The sequence below is a fragment of the Mastomys coucha genome, unplaced genomic scaffold, assembly GCF_008632895.1.
Source record: "Mastomys coucha isolate ucsf_1 unplaced genomic scaffold, UCSF_Mcou_1 pScaffold9, whole genome shotgun sequence".
NCBI lineage: Eukaryota > Metazoa > Chordata > Mammalia > Rodentia > Muridae > Mastomys > Mastomys coucha.
Window position 1 is genome coordinate 61,181,709 of NW_022196915.1, and position 16,015 is coordinate 61,197,723.

Here is a 16,015-nt window from a genome sequence, read left to right on the forward strand (position 1 = left end):
ATGAATTTTAATTTATACATCATTCAGTAATATTCTAATAGTAACTAATGAAATAGAAGTTACAATAGAGCTTGCACATATATAAATAGTATATAGATAGTTGTATTCATATGTATTCACAATATACAATTGCTGTGATCTATTTCAGCACTCTGGGTGTGTGTGTGTGTGTGTATGTGTGTGTGTGTGTGTGTGTGTATGTGTGAGATGAATCAACATTAGCATCAGACTGATAAGTCAATCCAAAGGTGGTTGATACAAGTTTAAAATTTTAATGGCTGTTAAATAATAAAAGGGTTTGTACTATATACATTCTGTCTACTTATCATACTATCAGCCAGCCATGCACATTTCATTGCACTTATAGACATAGTGTACAGGGATAATGAAGACATCTTATCCATATAATATCTGCATAAAAAACATTTTACAAAATATTGAAGCCATTTGTATGATACAGCCAATTTCATGAAAATACTGGAAATTAATATCAAAAGAAATATTTTAATTTTGAAAAAATATCCAAAAATAATGGTTACTAAGCTTCATGTTGTCAAAGATACATGTAAAAATATATTTAAGGGCCCTGGGGTGCAATGCCCTGAGGGTACAACATTCTAGAACATCATTCTAAGTCCTTGTGTAGATAACCTCTGACCTCTGCTTCAGCTGAATATACTCTGTTTAAAAATCCTCTCGTCTTTACATTGCTACGCCATTTGACAAAACAGGCATTTGTGCAGTACAGAAAAATATTCAAATATATTTATGTTAAAGTGCACAGTCCCTATGATAGAAAGTATCACTAGCTGCCAGTCTGAATTCCCACACTCAGAACCTGTCCACTCTGCCCTGAGGCAGCGTCGGTCTGTGTTGACCACACTCATCCCTCTTGTGGTCTTTGTGGTCCACCTTGATGGTCCCCCATTGTTGCTACTGTTGCTCTAAAAACCGCTCATGGATTTGCACAGGGGTCAAAGTGCAGTCGGCATTCACAAGCTTTCCATAGATGAACAACAACGGGGGTTAACCATCCACACCTACAGGGTGAGTGTGTACAGGTGTGACTGCCCTGCACAGTCCTGTGAAGCCTTCCTGGAAAGGAAGCTCACCCATTGACAGGATAGGGTGTGCTCCTCTCTAGGGCCGGCTCCCCGATAGTCCTACTGTGCTTGCCCTTGCTCCCCACTAGCTGCTCACACACTCCACTTACTTAACCCTCTCTCAGCCTGTTTGCTGTACATGTAGCTGCCCACCAGAGGCCCTTCGAGCTGCACACTTCCCAAGTTTCCTATGGGACACTATGAACCTTCCAAGTCTGGACTCTTAAAAAAAGCACCAGCTCGATTATAATAAAAACGAGTATGTCTACATTTTGGCATCTCTGGCTCTTAGAAAGCCGGCGGTTGTACATCTGTGCTTGTTTTCCTGACTTGAGTTCTTACGGCCCTTGTAGCTTGACGGTCAACTTCAACCAGCTCCATTTTCTCATCCGTTTCTTCAACATAGACCTCTGGTGCTAGATGCGCCTCAGTTACAGTGCAAAAATTATACTTCAAGACTTATACTGAACACTTCCCACTTCTCTGTGTTAAAATGTGAATGTTTTGTGCATAGCAAAAGAAACATGAATCCGAAAAAAAAAAAAAACTTCACATTTTATCTTCAAGTTTAATATGTCTTTTTTTTCCACATAACTATTTACAAATAACTTTGGGGTGCTCTCTTGATTTCAGTCAGTTTATTATATTGGGGGACAAGAGGGCTGCTGGAATGTAGGAAACTGGATGGAATGCAGAAATATAAATAAGAATGATGTTCCACAAACCAAAAGGTGGATAACACCTCCCAGAAAACAGCTCTCTCTGTCACAGAAGCACGCGTTTCCTGCTTAATGTTTCTTTCTTGAATCATATACACCACAGAATGCACACCGAGACCTGGAACTCCTACATGCCAAAGAGGCTCAAAAATAACTCAGTATTTATAATATTAAAATAAATTGTTTAACCACAAAAAAGCAGTAATAAAATAGTTTCCTAATTTACAATTTGCATCCAAAGGATGAATAATGACTCGCTAATAAATAATATTTATATAAATATTTTTTGTATGCTGAAAATAGTTTTTCAGAAAGGCAATGGTCTCAAGAAACATCTTGAAAAATTTTGGTGGCAAAAAATAAACCTGATTGCATCCCCCTCCCCCACTGGTTCTGCAAGGAGTTTGGTTTTGATGAAACAGACGCGACTCACTGTGGAACGGTTGTGCTTGGCATTTGGTAATGGCGGTTGGTGAGTGTGGAAGGGATGAAGGGGATTGAAAGGCAATGATGTGCTAACTCAGTTCTCCGCTAGCTCCCTTACCCGCTGTCAGGTAACACCTGACCAACCTGAAACCTGCAGGCCAACTCTAAAAGGTCCTGAATCCTCCCTTAGGCTGAAACCGCGTCAATGCAGCTCCTCGGGGACCTGGCAGGGTGGTGAGTTGGGAGCAGGTACAGGTGCCAGGAGCAGAGCCCAGAGTCCCTGCTCTGGGAAGAGTCTGAGCCCACCCAGAGGAAAGGGCTTGGTCTCATGTGAATAGAGCTTTGGTGACGGTGACGTCCAACAGCGCTTGAACAGTCATGCCCACCTTGACCAGGCCTTTTTCTTCAAGGATGTGATGAGGCAGACAGAGCTTTTCCTAGGAGGAAGAAGAACAGAACATCAGCTTTCGGACGATGGGACCAATGACAGTAAACCCTTGCTGCATCCCTGATGGGAGTTGGGTTGCGCGCCATTGCGCTGCTTGCCTTCCTCAGCCTGGGCTTCTTCCCGATCCCACACCATTGCTGAACCCTTTCCTGGGTGGGCAGGGACAATGATTTCTCACTGGTTGTTCCAGAAAGGTTCTTAATAGTACCCAAATCTGTATTAGATCTAAACATGTAGGAAACTACAAGGCTGGGCTCTTTGTTGCTGAATTTTTGTATCCTTTCCCCATTGTCGCTTAAACATGTTCTCCTGACTCTGATAATTTCTATGAAATTGGTTCCTTCCTTCCTTCTTTCCTTCTTTCCTCCTCCCCTCCCTCCCTCCCATCCCCTCTCTCTCCTTCCCCTCCTCTCCACTCTCTTCTTTCTTTCAGTCATCCTATTAGCGAGATCATGCGGTATGTGTTTTCCTGTACCTGGATTGTGAACAATGTCCTCTAGGTCCCTGCATGTTGTCCCTAACAAGGGAGTTTCTTTAGGAAGGCTGAGCAGCATCTTGCCTAACATCGTTTAAGTGGGATTTGCACTGGGCCCTGGTGGTAGAGAGTGTTTATCAGCATCAAGCCAAGACCTGGGAACAATACGTTTCCTTCCCTGTAACTTGAAGAATCGGACCTTCCCGCCAATGTCTGGCCACAGACTTCCTACGAATCTCCACAGACATAGGCATTGTGAGCAAAAAGCCTCCTGGTATCTCCAGAAACTTGTTTCACGTTCTCAAAAGAGCCAGAGAGTCTCCATCTGCACTCACCCCCCAACCCCCGCCTCACTCTTGTTCACTTACTGAATAAGAGAGATTTGGATCCCAGGCCTTTGGAAAGGGCCATACAGGGCAATGTGAGAACAATTTTACCATGCCTTCATGCTTCTGTGGAGAATGAAACAGGATGATCTGCTGTGTTATGTGTTAGACAAGCATGTGAGTTTACACTGCTGGTCAGTCTAACAACCAAACGTCAAACTAGAAAGGGGAGCGGTCATGTATGGCCGAAGTTGAGAGAGAGTCATGAGCCAGGTTGGGAGGGATGGTGATCCAGGGGGCATGGTGAGGGACATCTGTAATAGGATGACAGTAGCCATCCTTTGCCACCATCTGCACTGGCCAGGACATCTCTTGGCTCTGTTGATACTCTACCACAGCTGGTTAAAGGGGCAGGAGCATGTCCTCCCTATTCTTTTCAATTGCCCCAGTAGCCAACTCTGACCCAGTAGTTAATTATAAATACTCAATACAGCTAAGCTTCTATCGGGTATTATTTTAGAAGAGAGCATCACTCAGTCATAAGCATATCATATGATAAAATTAACTAAAAGTTTTAAAAAACTCTAAATGCCTTGGAGTAAAAAGAGAATATTTAATATTTTCTTTAACAAATAAGTTTGGAGGAATTTTCTAAACCAATAAATACTTAAAGATTTATTCAATTAGTGTATGTGCGCGCACGTGCATGTACACATGGGTTTATATGTATTATATGTGTGTACATGTACACGGATGCCAAGTGTTGGATTCCCTGGAACTACATTCCAGGAGAATGTGATCTGACCCGTGTCTGCAAGAGCAATCTTACCCACTGAGCCAACTCTCCAGGCCCATAAAGACATATTTACAAAGTACAAAGAAAAGATCAAAACATTGTAAATCTAAAGATGTGAGGTTTCCATGTGAACAGTGAAAAAAAAAAAACACCTAATGAAAAGAAAAACAAAAATGTTTGCAAAAATGTGTATTTGCATCAAGTTACAAAACGTTTTGTGCTATATAAGCTCAACCAAAATTCTGAGTGATCACTATGTAAACAGAAAGGTGGTAGAGCATGTTTGTAATCCAGAAGGCAGGAGGTGAAGTCCAGAGGATCGGGAGTCTGAAGTCTGCCTCTGCTACAGGACACTATCTCACTTGGTAAGTACGTTTCACAATAGCTTTGCCTAAGGAAGTGACAAGACATTTGATTCTCAGCGTAACTTACAGCATAGCCTAGCCCAGAGTCTACCACACACATGCTCAGGACACTCGCATTAGCCCACAGTTGGGGAAAATTGTCTAAAACAAATCTTATTCTACACTTATATAAAATATATATTCTATACAGTGCTCAATAGCTTATGCAGTTTATTGAGTCCTATCCTGAAAGAGAAACAGGATGATTTTTCAGAAGGGTACCATCTTAAGCATGGAGAATCCTAATTGAATATCATTAAGTCAGGGATCACCTATAAACACAAAAACATACCCCTCAAACTCTTCCTTTTTTCTCCCCTTGAGCCCATCCAGAGATGGCCTCAGATCATGTTGAAGGCTTGGAGTCATCTAAAACAACTAGCCTAGAAGGCCAGAAACCTGAAACCTGCAGGCCAACTCTAAAAGGTCCTGAATCCTCCCTTAGGCTGAAACCGCATCAATGCAGTTTCATATATATAGAAAGATGTAACAGTCATGGGTATTCCGAAACAGGACTACAATGGATCTTCAACTCTGAATGCTGTTTGGAAGGATGAACACAGAGACCCTGGAGAAATGGAGAGCAGGGGACATCGATTTATGGCCAGAGGCCACTTCACAACAGTTGCATCCCTGCATCTCCCCAAAGCGGGCTCAGAAGTTGAATGGGACTGGAGTTGTTGTGGGTTTGCATTGGGGCCATGAACAGTGCAGAAGAGCCAAGGGCTTCCAAGAACCAAGCAGGTCAGACGCCACCTCAGGAGACCCCTGTACAGAACCGACTGAAGGCAGAAAGGATGCATAGTTACTGACTTTACATGAACTAAAGCTGTCACAGGATAGCAGAGGATTTGTTGAAAATGGGACAGAGAACATGTGGTGTATCCAGGGGCATCCCGTGCTGTTATTTTTTAAATACGATGAAATCATGAATACTATCCTGCTTATCAATAACATTCAATGCTTTCCAGAGCCAGCGAGCGCTCTCCGTTACTTCCCGAGTGGTGGGATCCATTAGGCTTTCTTTCCCATGGCACTCTTCTGTGCCACAGCAAATAGGGTTAGGAAAGGCAGGCAAGCCATAAAAAAATAGTGCTAAGTGTGAGGAATAAGGCCAGACTGCTTTTCACACGGGCTCTCCTCTCCCTGAAACTTTTTATGACGATTGAGCCTTCCCTACTTATAGGCCAGCCACAGGTCTAAAACAAAGTCTTTCACCGGGCAGTGGTGGCACACACCTTTAATCCCAGCACTTGGGAGGCAGAGGCAGGCGGATTTCAGCATTCAAGGCCAGCCTGGTCTACAGAGTGAGTTCTAGGACAGCCAGGGCTATACAGAGAAACCCTGTCTTGAACACCGCCCCCCCAAAAAAAAACAACAAAAAAAAACAAAGTCTTTCACACCAGCTCATTGTGCTTGGTTCAACCTACTTTTTTAAAATGAAATGTTCTGTGTCTGAACTGTGCGAAGCATAAATTTAGTGCATGAGAATATAAAGGTCTAACTTTGCCTCCAGGGTCAATCTCCTGCTATATCTCCCTCTATTCTTCATGTTGCAACCAGGTTATTGGCCAGCCCCTCCCCTGCCTAGAACACGTTATCCACGCACACCCTTCCTTCCATTGCCTTGCCACTCAAACCTAGCTCACCCATCTCTCTAATCCTAGCATAGACATTACTATTTCAGGGATCTGCATGGCCCCTCATGAAAAAAAGAGATATATCATAAATGGCTGCTACAAAATGGAAATATAAACCAGTTGTTTCTCTTTATTGCATATTAGAAGAAAATACTTAAAAAACACTCTTTCTTAAAAGAAGATGGGGACCTGGTATGATGGACAAATCACACAATTGAATCCCTCAAGGAAGATTAGTCAGGTGAACCCAGCTGCGCTGCAATGGCAGGTATTCCATAAGCTCATGAGCTGGGGGCTAGGAACTGTGGAGAAGCACCTCAGAGAGGCCCAGTGTTCCAAACAGAAACTAATGGCTTGCTTACAATAAGCAAAACGACCCACTCGAAGTTGTGCCTAAAGGGCTCAGTTAATTATGCTCTGGGAGTAACCATACTACACAATGAAAAAATATTGCACAGCAGCCCCCAAGGAGAGCAGCACATTAGGGTGCAAATTAAGGGCATGAAAGATGAAAAACATTAGCTAGGGAATCCTCAGGATGCCAGGGGAGAAATACTCAGAAATTTAACATTGAAGATCAATCAATCTAATCTCGTGGGACTGCTTAACTTACTTGTTTATTGATGCTATTTTTTTCTTGAGCCAGCAACCCAATAAGTTTTCTCAATTCCCTTTTCACCCACCATAAAGAAGACGGAAACAAACAAACAAATGAACTGTGGCGACCACTGAAGGAAAGTCTCCATGCAGGGCAGAGTTGGGTGGAAATGCCAAGAGCCCCTCTGGGCACCCAGGAATAAATGTAGCAAGAAGCCAAGAAAAAAAAAAAGCTTGGATTAATCACCCAAATTGTGTTTATTAAGCAATTTACGGCTCAGGGTGGTCACCAGACACTGTACAAAGGGATTTTATTGTTACAGAAAAGTACAATATAGCACCAATGGCGATCATAAATCTGTGGCTATTCAGACACAACTCACATCACGTACCCTGTACTCACCATCAACACAAAGCTGGGAGGAAAAGGCTCCGACAATCTAACATCTTACAACATAAAGAATGGTTCCCATTTATTTATTTTTTTAAACCATATCTGATTTAGCAGCAAAGACTCTATAAATATAACTCTTCAAGTACGGAGGATTTTCAAAATCTCATCTCCCCTGTTCTCACGAATATGTTCAGAAAAATATGATAATCTTCTTAGCAGCCATATCTGAGGAACGCTAGTATCTCAGCAAACTAGACATTTATCTTGAAGGCATCAATTCCATCACCTTCCCAACCCAGGAAGCAGTGTTTGGCAAGGATAGAAAAGGAAGCAGGCAATGTGGTGGGAGCTTGCAGCAGGGCCTTGTCACATTGTAAGAAGGCTTCCCAGGACTCGGTAAGATCTGGGCCCACATCAGAGTCTAACTTTTTTTTCTTTAATCACACACACACAAAAAATAAAAAAAATAAAAAAAAAAATCACTTTGCTCCAAAAGCTGAGAGGCTGATACGCAAGTCTTTAAAAATGGACTTAAAAATAAACAGTTAGATCATTAATATTACTGGGAATCAAAGGTCAAATGGACAAAGTAAATGGGAAGACTAAAATAAGAGCAATCTTATCAGCTGCTGCTACAGTAACCAAAGGCCCCTGGTGCTAAGAATGTTCCAAGACCCATAGATTGATTTGAAACTGAAGAGCCTAATCCATCACATTCTGGATCTGCAGGTATGCAACATACCAAGAAAGTAAAAGGACCCATCACATTATGCAAAAATAGAAATCCCTTCTATAAAACCCTTTTCTCAGCTTCAGAACAGACCTAACAAGGAAAAGCAGGCTAAGAAGATACACCAGGTGGTGCTCTAACAGGAAGGCACTTCCCCAGACTATGCCTGCAGAGGGCAGAGAGGGCACAGGGCATGCTGTGGTGGACATTTGTGTAATCCTCCTGGGTGCCTTCACAACCCTCTTGCAGCACACAGGGAGGACTCCAACTAACCAGCCAGCAAAACAGTCATTCTCCAGATGAGACGTCTCAGCTTGGTCAACAATGGTATCATTAGAGATTTTTATAAATCATACTGGGCCCAAATGCTGGCTTCTTTTCTCTGCAAGGCAACCCCTCTAACAGATCAACCTCCAGTCCTAAATTAGGACCAGAATCAAGTATCAAGACTCCCATAGGCTAAACCCACCCTGTTCCTGTCCTGGTTCTCCTTACCTCCTGCACAAAGCAGAGGCTCATGGGAGACAGCAGGACCTACAGCAGCATTGCTGCCCACACTTTGTGCAGGAAAGAGTATGAGGTATGGACTCATGACAGGCTTTGCTGTCACTGTTGCTTTTCAGTTAAATGCAAGAAATTACCCAGAGGGAACTGTATATTCTACAAAGTTTGTGCTTCAGGAAAAAATCTGGTTTATAAATGTTCAATTTCAAAACCCGACAGCTAACTGAAGAGATGACAGGGATGGGAGTCTGCAAACCAAAGGCTCCAATGAGGGAGGAGCTGGGCTGGACCAGGGTGTCAGAGCAGAGCGTTTGGATGCGCATGCGGGAGTTAGGCGGACAGAGCATTCCAGCGGTAAGCGATATAGACCAGTACTATAAGGAGAACATGGATAAGACAGAAGCCTATAAGGTCCCTGGAGCGGAGGAGGGCAGAAGTTGATTGTGGGGGTTTCTCCCCGAGGGCCAGCAGAGTGTCAACAGTCTTTCGAATGTGACGAAAATCCAACTGCAGGATGTCATACGGAGAGCACAGGTCGGCCTAATCCGAGGGCAGCCATTAGAACAGAAAGAGACAGTGCATACAATTAACACCACACGGAGGAACAACTGGAAACAAGCACACATTTTCTGGTTACTAGCAAATAGCAGGAGTCAACCCACATTTCAAGTTCTAAAGTCCAGGACAAAAGTGGAGTCCCCAGTGTGTCCTATGTAAACTGGACAGGAACCTCTATCCAGTCATACCACACCACAGCGTGCTGTGCAATGTGCACACCGCTCTTGAGTAAGAACAGTCTTAATATTCAAGTGATATTATGTGCTCATCAGTGGCACAAAAGTGTGAGCCATTCACTCATCACACCTAGGGCTTAAACGCTATTAAGGGAAAAGTACAAAATCTAAAGTTGAATCTTCGATCCTTTTTTCTTTCTTTCTTTCTTTTTTTTTTTTTTTTTTTTTTTTTTTTTTTTTTTTTTTTGTGGAGTCAGGGTCTCATGGTACAGTTCAGAAAAGCCTCAAATTCAAGCGCCTCCAGACTTGGCCTTCAGAGGCCTGGGATTGAATAACAGAAGAGTCTAAAGGAGGCCTCTGAGATTTGCAGTAGGAAAGCCTGGCACATAATAGGTTATTATCTAAATCCCTTCATTACTCTTCAAGAACGGCAGGATGCCTCCGCCTCCGTGTCTTATCTCCACTTATGTGGAGCTTATGTGTCATAATTATGTGCTGAGACTTCTGGGCAGCCCTCACAGCCCACCGCTCTCAGGATTCCGATTCTGTATGCATTGAGTTTCCAAACCAGGAGCTGGCCTGGAACTTGCTATGTAGACCAAGCTGCCCTTGAACTCATAGAGATTTGCCTGCCTCTACTTTTGAGAAGTGAGATTAAAGGCATGTACTACTACCAGGTCTGAACCAGGATTTGAAGTCATGGAGCTCAAAATTAACAGTAATTGTAACTGATATGCCAGTAAGAGAAATTAAGTTGTGTTTTGCTTTCAACTTAAAGATTGACGATATCTATGACATATTCACAAATACAATTTCCAAGTGAGCAAAGCATTTAAAATGCATATTAAATGTATATACTTTTAAATACCTTGCTAGAGTATTAGCTTTTTACTGTAGCTTCCTTGTTAAGCAATGCAATCTCAAATGAAAGGCTACTCTGAGTCCAAAGGCTCATCTTGCTTGTACCCTCTGGGCTCAGCCTAATACCCTCAGGTAAGACACCAGGCGGACCGACGATAACGAAAATCCTTTATGATGGTAGAGATGCTCGTAGCAAAAGAGAATTTAAAGATTTGTATGTGAGAGCACACATGTACACACATGTGCGCACATGCACACATACACACACACAGAGATCAGAAGAGGGTGGCCAGTGCCCTGGAGTTGAAGTTAGTGGCTCGGGTGCTGGGAACAGAATTGAGGCTCTCCTGAAGAGTGGCTAGTGCTCTTAACCAATAAGCCATCTCTTCAGGTCCAACAAAAGACACTTTAAGATTAACAAATCATGTTAAATTTAGCTGATCTCACACATTTTCACAGCAGATCTCAGAGAACCATTGTTAAGAGACCTCCCAAGAATTAAAACAGCCACAAGTAATCTGGATCTTATGGGGGTGCAGGGGGCAGATGATGGTCAAGATTAACAGATAGGAAATAACTCCTTCCCACAGAGAAGGTTTCTACTGCAGGGAGAACTTTCTAGTGCGATGCTGTACTTGACCAGTAAAGTCTAAGAAAAGCAGATGTAAGAGACTTAAACAAATGTGACTTTCTTGGGCTATTCCCATGGTAGAAGCAAGCCACTTTGCCAGGGCACTGGGCATTCACTTGTAATCCCAGCCCTGGAGGGGCTGAGTTTGGGGCCAGCCCGGGATACTTAACAAGACTGTCAAAAAACAAAATCAAACGAAAGCTAAGCAAGAGCGTCAAGGGACACCGCCAGTCAGCTCTGTAGTAGCATTTCAGGGCTCAGACCTTTTGGGGGGGCGGTATTTGTTTCTTCGGATGAGGTGGGCACTCTCAGAAGTCTACTTCTGGGGAAGTAAAGGACGCAGACCACCCCTTTCACTGAAGAGAACAAGCTCACCATGGTACAGAAGCTAGGCTTAATTAAAGCAGATAAACCCAGAGGCTCAGGTAAGAATCGTCTAAGTTAAAATATGACCTCTAAGGGGGGAAATATGATCAGGACTAACTAAGCCTGGTTTCAGACCCACAGCATGGATCCAACAGCTTGCAGCTCTAGTCCTCAAAGGGACACTAGCCATGAAGGAAATTCCTGAGGTTCTAATACTCTTTTATCGCAGAGAATTAAACCAGAAACCACTACATCAGGAGATTTGCAGAAGCTACCCACCCTCGGTTTTTACAAAATACTCGTAATGACTGAAAACATTTGCAAAACAGTTAATTCACTCAGAACTCATCTGAGGCAAATGTTGATTTAATTTCCCATTATAGGGGGGGAAAACCCCCACAACCAGCAGAGTCTAAGAAATAAGCTTAGATTAAACACAAGTACGTGACTGAAATTGCTCGTAAGGACTGACTCAAACTCTCCAAAGAGGATGGGCTCCCACACAGAAGACAGACAGAACTGACAGAAGGCACAGTTTTCAAAGACAATCTGGATGTCTGCCTGTCTAAAAAAAATAAGTGATTTTATTTTTTCTTTGAGGCAGAGTCTCACTGTGTAGCTTCAGTTACCCTGGAACTCGCTATGGATACTAGACAGGGCTGGCAACCACAGAGCTCTCTGCCTGCCTCTGCCTCCGGAGCCAGCACCACCAGCGAAACTATTTATGAATGTTAGCTGGCTATGTGTTAGCTTATGTGTGTGTATGTGTGTATGAACTTTGGTTATATTTACTCTTCCAGCTAGTGCCCTTCTTCCACCCAAGTGCCCACCCATCTACTCCCACATTTATCATCATCATCATCATCATCATCATCATCATCATCATCATCATCATCATCATCATCATCGTTACTACTCAGATTCTGTATACAGGGAGAAGCACCTGTCACTCAGAGTCTGGCTTATTTATGAAATGACAATCACCAGCTCCATCCATTTCCCTGCACAACAACATTAAATTGTTCTACTCTATCGCTGAAGGCAAAGAGCATGGCACAGCTGCTTCCTATTTTCCTCGCTGGCTGTTTCTCATGGGTGCCTAAGGCTGACTCCAAGCTTGCCCACTGGGGCCTACAGTGCTCCTGCTGGTGCATGGGTATTTCTGTGGAACGTGGCCTGGAGTCCTTCATGTGTGCACCCTGGAACAGCATAGCTGGGTAGCGCAGACATTCTTCAGGTTTCTGAGGAGCTGCCATCCCGACTCTCACAGTTGCTGCTGTAACCATCACATCCGCCCTCACTGGGATCTTTGCTCATCTGGCTTTTTTCTTCATGACAGCTACTGACGGTGATGGTTTTGTTTTAAAAGTCCCTTGATGGCTAAGGAGCAATAAACATTTTTTCCAAGTATCTATTAGCCACGTGTACTTCTGAGAATGACCTCCTCCTCCACTCGCTTGCTTGTTCACAGAACTTCTCACTCTTTTAGCGTTCTGCTGTGGTCGCGTTCTCTCCATATTCTGGCTATCAACCTCTGTTGGCTGAGCTGTTGTTGGCAAAGGCTTTCTATACCTCCTTGGCTGTAAGGACTCTCTAATCTGACAAAATCGTATTGGTCAGTTGTTACTGTCAATCTATTTCTCTGTCTCTCTGTCTCTTTCTGTGCCTGCAGATCAGAATATAGCTCTCAACTACTTCTCTAACACCGTGTCTGCCTGAATGCTATCATGTTCCCACCATGATTCATTAAAATCTCTGAAACTGTTAGCAAGGCCCCAACTGAACGCTTTTCCTTCTAAGAGCTGCCTTGGTCCCGGTGACTCTTCACAGCAATACAACAGTGTTTATTACAGCAACAGAAAGAAAACTAGGACAGAAACTGGTACCAGAGAAGGGGAATGCTGTGATGCCGCTAACCATGAGGCCTGGGTTGTTTTGAGGGAAGAAGGTAGAGGGTTTTCAAGCTTTGGCTAGAAAAGCCAATGAGTGCTCAGAGCTCAATAACCTACCATGGGGACACGGAAGATGAAGCTAAGAACAGGGCTGACAATGGAGGCTTAAAGGATGTTTCAGAAGGATGTCTGGGATTCCCTCAAAGGGTATCAGGGCTGGCCTTGTGACCTTTCAAATTAAGAATCTGTGGTGTCTCATCAGCTGCGATGAACAAGATACTAGCCCTACTGAAGTAAAAGATTTGCTTTACTGGGAGGGCCAATTCTGGTTAACTGGGGTTGAGAAATCATCTGTGACTGACTTCACCACAGGGGCGAAGCCTTCTCGGAAGCGCTGTTCAGGGGTCAGCACACAGAAGCTGTGGTGCTGTCCCGGGGCCAAGGCTGCACACCAGTTTGGCAACAGAACTTGGTAAATGATGTGTAAGAGTCTCCTGTATGCTCCTGGTTCTGAAGGCATGAAGGTATCCTGGAGAGCGGCTGAGGCTTGACACTGTATGGCAGGGTCAGGGTCTCCCTGGAAAGAGACTGGGAGAAACCACAGGTAAAGATGCAGCCTCGGCTCCAGTGGAAACCGTGGGATGTCAGAGGGGCCGACGACAAGATGACTGCCAAGGGCAGTGGCAGGTGTGGACTGAAGCCACTCTGAGCCTGAGACAGACTGTAGGCACCATAAAGGGCAGAGCCAGAGAAGTAAGGATGCTAAGCCTTGGAAACCAGAAGATCATAAGTGAGTCCCATATTGGACACTGAGCTTTTTATGCAGATTTTGGGTTGTTTTGATCTTATTGTAACTGTGCCCCAGTTTTCCCTTTCAGAATAAAAAAAAAAAAATGCCTATTACACTTACTTCAGATTTTACAAGACCGCACAGTTAAAGGACTTTGTATTTTTTTTTTTTTAAAAAATAGCATTTAAAGTAAATTTTGTTTTATTTTGTTGTTGTTGTTTTTGTTTTGTTTCGTTTTGAGACAGGATTAATCTATATAGCCCTGGCTGGCCTGGGGTTTGTTCTATCGAACAAACTCAAACATATGCAGGCTTCTCTGGTTGCGGAGTGCTGGGATTGAAGGCCTGTCAAGGTGTTGAAAATCTTAAAGACTGTGGGAATTTTACTATGATATTAGCATGAGATCTGGGGGACAGGGATGGTCACATGCTTCTGTGTCAAGTTGGCATGGATGGACTTAGGGTGGCTTCTAAGTCTCCTTGGAAACTTCTCAGAGGAATTGCCTTCACCCGACTTGCCTGTGGACATGCCTCGGGGGCATTTTCTTGACTGTTAATTGATGTACTGGGGCCCAGCCCACTATGAAGGCTATTATCCTTGGAGACATGGGCCTGTGCCACAGAAGAGAAGAGGCTGAGCCAGCCAGTGAGCAGTGTTCCTTCACAGCCATGGTTCTCAACCTGAGGGGGTCAAACAACCTTTCCGTAAGGGTCACCTAAGACCCCTGGAAAACATAGATGCTTACATTATGACTCATAACAATAGCAAAACTATAGTTATGAAGTATCAATGAAAATAATTTTGTTAGAGGGCTTCAGGGTTCGGAAGGCTGAGAACCACTGCTCCACAGCCTCTGCTTCAGTTCCTGCCCTTGATTCCTTCACGGAGGAGCCATTACCTGGGAGCTGTAGGAGGAAACAAACCCCTTCCTCCCCAGGATGCTTTTGGTCACAGTGTTTAATCACAGCCATGGAGACTCTGTAAGGACACTACTAGTGAGGACACGACTGGTGCCTCAGAGTCTACATTCTAAGAGCTAATCACACCCAAGCAGACATTCTACTTAGAAAATGGTAATGCGCTTACTTAAACATAATCTAACTTCAGAAGTCAACGAGCTTATATTTCTATTGAAAATACCACAGAACAGTATGCTGATAATCACTCTAAAACCGTAAAGCCCAACTTTAGTGCCCAGGTACTGTCTGGTGGGGTGAAGAGACAGATGGCAGGATTTCTAGACCTCTCCAAATAGACAATAAAGGATCAGCAATTTTTATTGATTTAGAGGGCAGCTCTAATATTGTCAAGCTAATATATCTACATATGCAACTTGACTGTTATTAGAAATTGGGTCTCTATTATAAAACTTTCCTCTATGCTTAAGTCATTGCCAACAACAACAAAAAAAGGTGGCCAGCCATCTTCTTAAAAAAAAAAAAAAAAAACCCTAAATGTATATACCTGAAATAAAGTACAATGTCTGTCCTTATATTTAAAATAAAATAATAATAAAAAGCTGCTCTTAAGATGATTTATTTTCGGCTGTGCCTGGAGACAGGTTGGAAGGCTACTTATTGATTAGGGGCAGGAGTGAAGTACACATCAGGGAAAGGATGCTCAGATGAGCAAGGGTATGAGACTTAGAAAAGAACTGATAGGAGTGGAGAGCTGGCCTTTACTCCCAGCTGTAGGGGCTCTGATACCCTCTTCCCTCCTTAATGGGCAACTATACTCACATACACCGAACCTTCACGCAGACCCACATATATGCTCACAGTTAAAAAGAAAAAATAAATCTTTAAAAAGAGAGGAGCTGATTTAAATGGCAGGGCCTTCCAAAAGCACGAACTTACAAATACGTATAATAATACACCTGCCAGCTTGTGTTTCCTCATCCAACTACAGAACTACCCAATAAGGTTACAGAAGGAAAATAAATATCACGCCAAGAATCTCATTTCTACGCTTCAGAGAACTCCTGATTTGAATTTAAAGTGATAACTAAAGTCACTGATTTGTAGGCAAATAAGACAGAAGAAAACAAGACACTCGTTTCTCCTAAAAGTGGAAACAAAACTATATTTTCAATTTCCCATCCGATAACAAAACTCTGATCAGTTATTCCATCTGGGGAACCTCCTGACCCTTCGCACCGTGTGAGACACATAACTGCTTT

General features: G+C 43.3%; 1 protein-coding gene across 10 annotated transcripts in view; it reads right to left on the reverse strand.

Moving 5' to 3' along the window:
- Window positions 1-249: 249 nt before the first annotated feature.
- Lrch1 (leucine rich repeats and calponin homology domain containing 1) overlaps window positions 250-16,015 on the reverse strand; it is a 190,356-nt gene continuing 174,590 nt past the window's right edge. For 3 of the 10 annotated variants that reach the window (XM_031362001.1, XM_031361997.1, XM_031362003.1), the window contains one exon: window positions 250-2,685. In XM_031362001.1, coding sequence (XP_031217861.1) covers window positions 2,575-2,685 — 111 coding nt within the window. In that variant the 3' untranslated portion in view covers window positions 250-2,574. Of the gene's footprint in view, window positions 2,686-8,696; window positions 9,103-12,323; window positions 13,635-16,015 lie in introns of those variants that run through there. The other 7 variants (XM_031361996.1, XM_031361994.1, XM_031361998.1 and 4 more) reach the window with 5 other exon arrangements.